The 1,379-nt window shown below is 63.7% G+C and overlaps 1 protein-coding gene across 1 annotated transcript; it reads right to left on the minus strand.

Moving 5' to 3' along the window:
• Positions 1–13: 13 nt before the first annotated feature.
• On the minus strand, positions 14–930 carry LOC139027182 (uncharacterized; the record flags this gene model as incomplete). The annotated part of the gene is made up of 1 exon (XM_070442329.1): positions 14–930. A coding segment is annotated over exon 1 (917 nt), but the record flags the coding sequence as incomplete, so codon positions are not given.
• Between the last annotated feature and the right edge of the window lie 449 nt (positions 931–1,379).

Raw genomic sequence — 1,379 nt, forward strand, 5'->3', positions numbered from 1 at the left:
CCTGGGAGTGGGCCTGGGAGCTGGGGCCTGGGAGCTGGGCAGCTGGGCGCTGGGAGGCTGTGGAGCTGAGGGCTGGGGCTGGGAGCTGGAGCTTGATGGGGCTGGGGCTGGAGCTGGGAGCTGAGGGCTGGGCCTGGGAGCTGGAGCTGAGGGCTGGGACCTGGGAGCTGGGTGAGGCTGGGAGGCTTGGGAGCGGGGCTGGGCTGGGACTGGGAGCTGAGGCTGGGCCTGGGAGCTGAGGGCCTGGGGCCTGGGAGCTGGGAGCTGAGGCTGGGGCCTGGGAGCTGGGAGCTGAGGCTGGGGCCTGGAGCTGGGCTGGGGCTGGGAGCTGAGGGCTGGGCTGGGAGCTGAGGGGGCTGGGAGCTGGGAGCTGGAGAGGAGGCTCGGGAGGCTGAGCGCTGGGCGGGAGCTGGGAGCTGAGGGCTGGGGCCTGGGAGCTGGGAGGCGGAGGGGCTGGGGGCCTGGGAGCTGGGCTGAGGGCTGGGGCCTGGAGCACTGGAGCTGAGGGCTGGAGCTGGGAGCTGAGGCTGGGGCGCTGGGAGCTGGGAGCTGAGGGCTGGGGCCTGGGACAGCTGAGGGCTGGGGCCTGGGAGCTGGGAGAGGCTGGGGGCCTGGGCGGGAGCTGGGAGCTGGGGCTGGGGCCTGGGAGCTGAGGGCTGGGAGCTGGGACTGAGGGCTGGGCCTGGAGCTGAGGGCTGGGGGCCGGGAGTGGTGAGCTGAGGCTGGGGCCTGGGAGCTGGGAGCTGAGGGCTGGGGCCTGGAGCTTAGTGGCAGGAGCCTGAGGGCTGCATCTGGATTTCTCCTGGGGGGGGGGGCGGGCGTGGTGTCGCCAGCAAGCGTGCCACAGAAGGCAGGGGCAGACAGCTGGATGACCCCGAGGATGCCAGATGGTGCCAGCACCCCATTTGAGCCAGGCTGGCTGCCAAGCATTGTGGGAAACATAAAGTAGTGTCTCTCTGGCTCTTGGAAGTGAGACAAAGTGATTATAGTAGCTGGTGTCTGTTTCTCTGGCTCTTGGGAAGTGAGACAAAGTGATATAGTAGCTGGTGTCTGTTTCTCTGGCTCTTGGGAAGTGAGACAAAGTGATATAGTAGCTGGGTTGTGTTGTTTCTCTGGCTCTTGGAAGTGAGACAAAGGATATAGTAGCTGGTGTCTTGTTTCTCTGGCTCTGGGAAGTGAGACAAAGTGATATAGTAGGCTGGTGTCTGGTTTCTCTGGCTCTTGGGAAGTGAGACAAAGTGATATAGTAGCTGGTGTCTTGTTTTCTCTGGCTCTTGGGAAGTGAGACAAAGTGATATAGTAGCTGGTGTCTGTTTCTCTGGCTCTTGGAAGTGGGACAAAGTTATAGTTAGCTGGGTTCTTGTTTCTCTGGCTCTTGG

Source organism: Salvelinus sp. IW2-2015, unplaced genomic scaffold (genome assembly GCF_002910315.2).
Source record: "Salvelinus sp. IW2-2015 unplaced genomic scaffold, ASM291031v2 Un_scaffold7938, whole genome shotgun sequence".
In the NCBI taxonomy this organism is placed as follows: Eukaryota; Metazoa; Chordata; class Actinopteri; order Salmoniformes; family Salmonidae; genus Salvelinus; species Salvelinus sp. IW2-2015.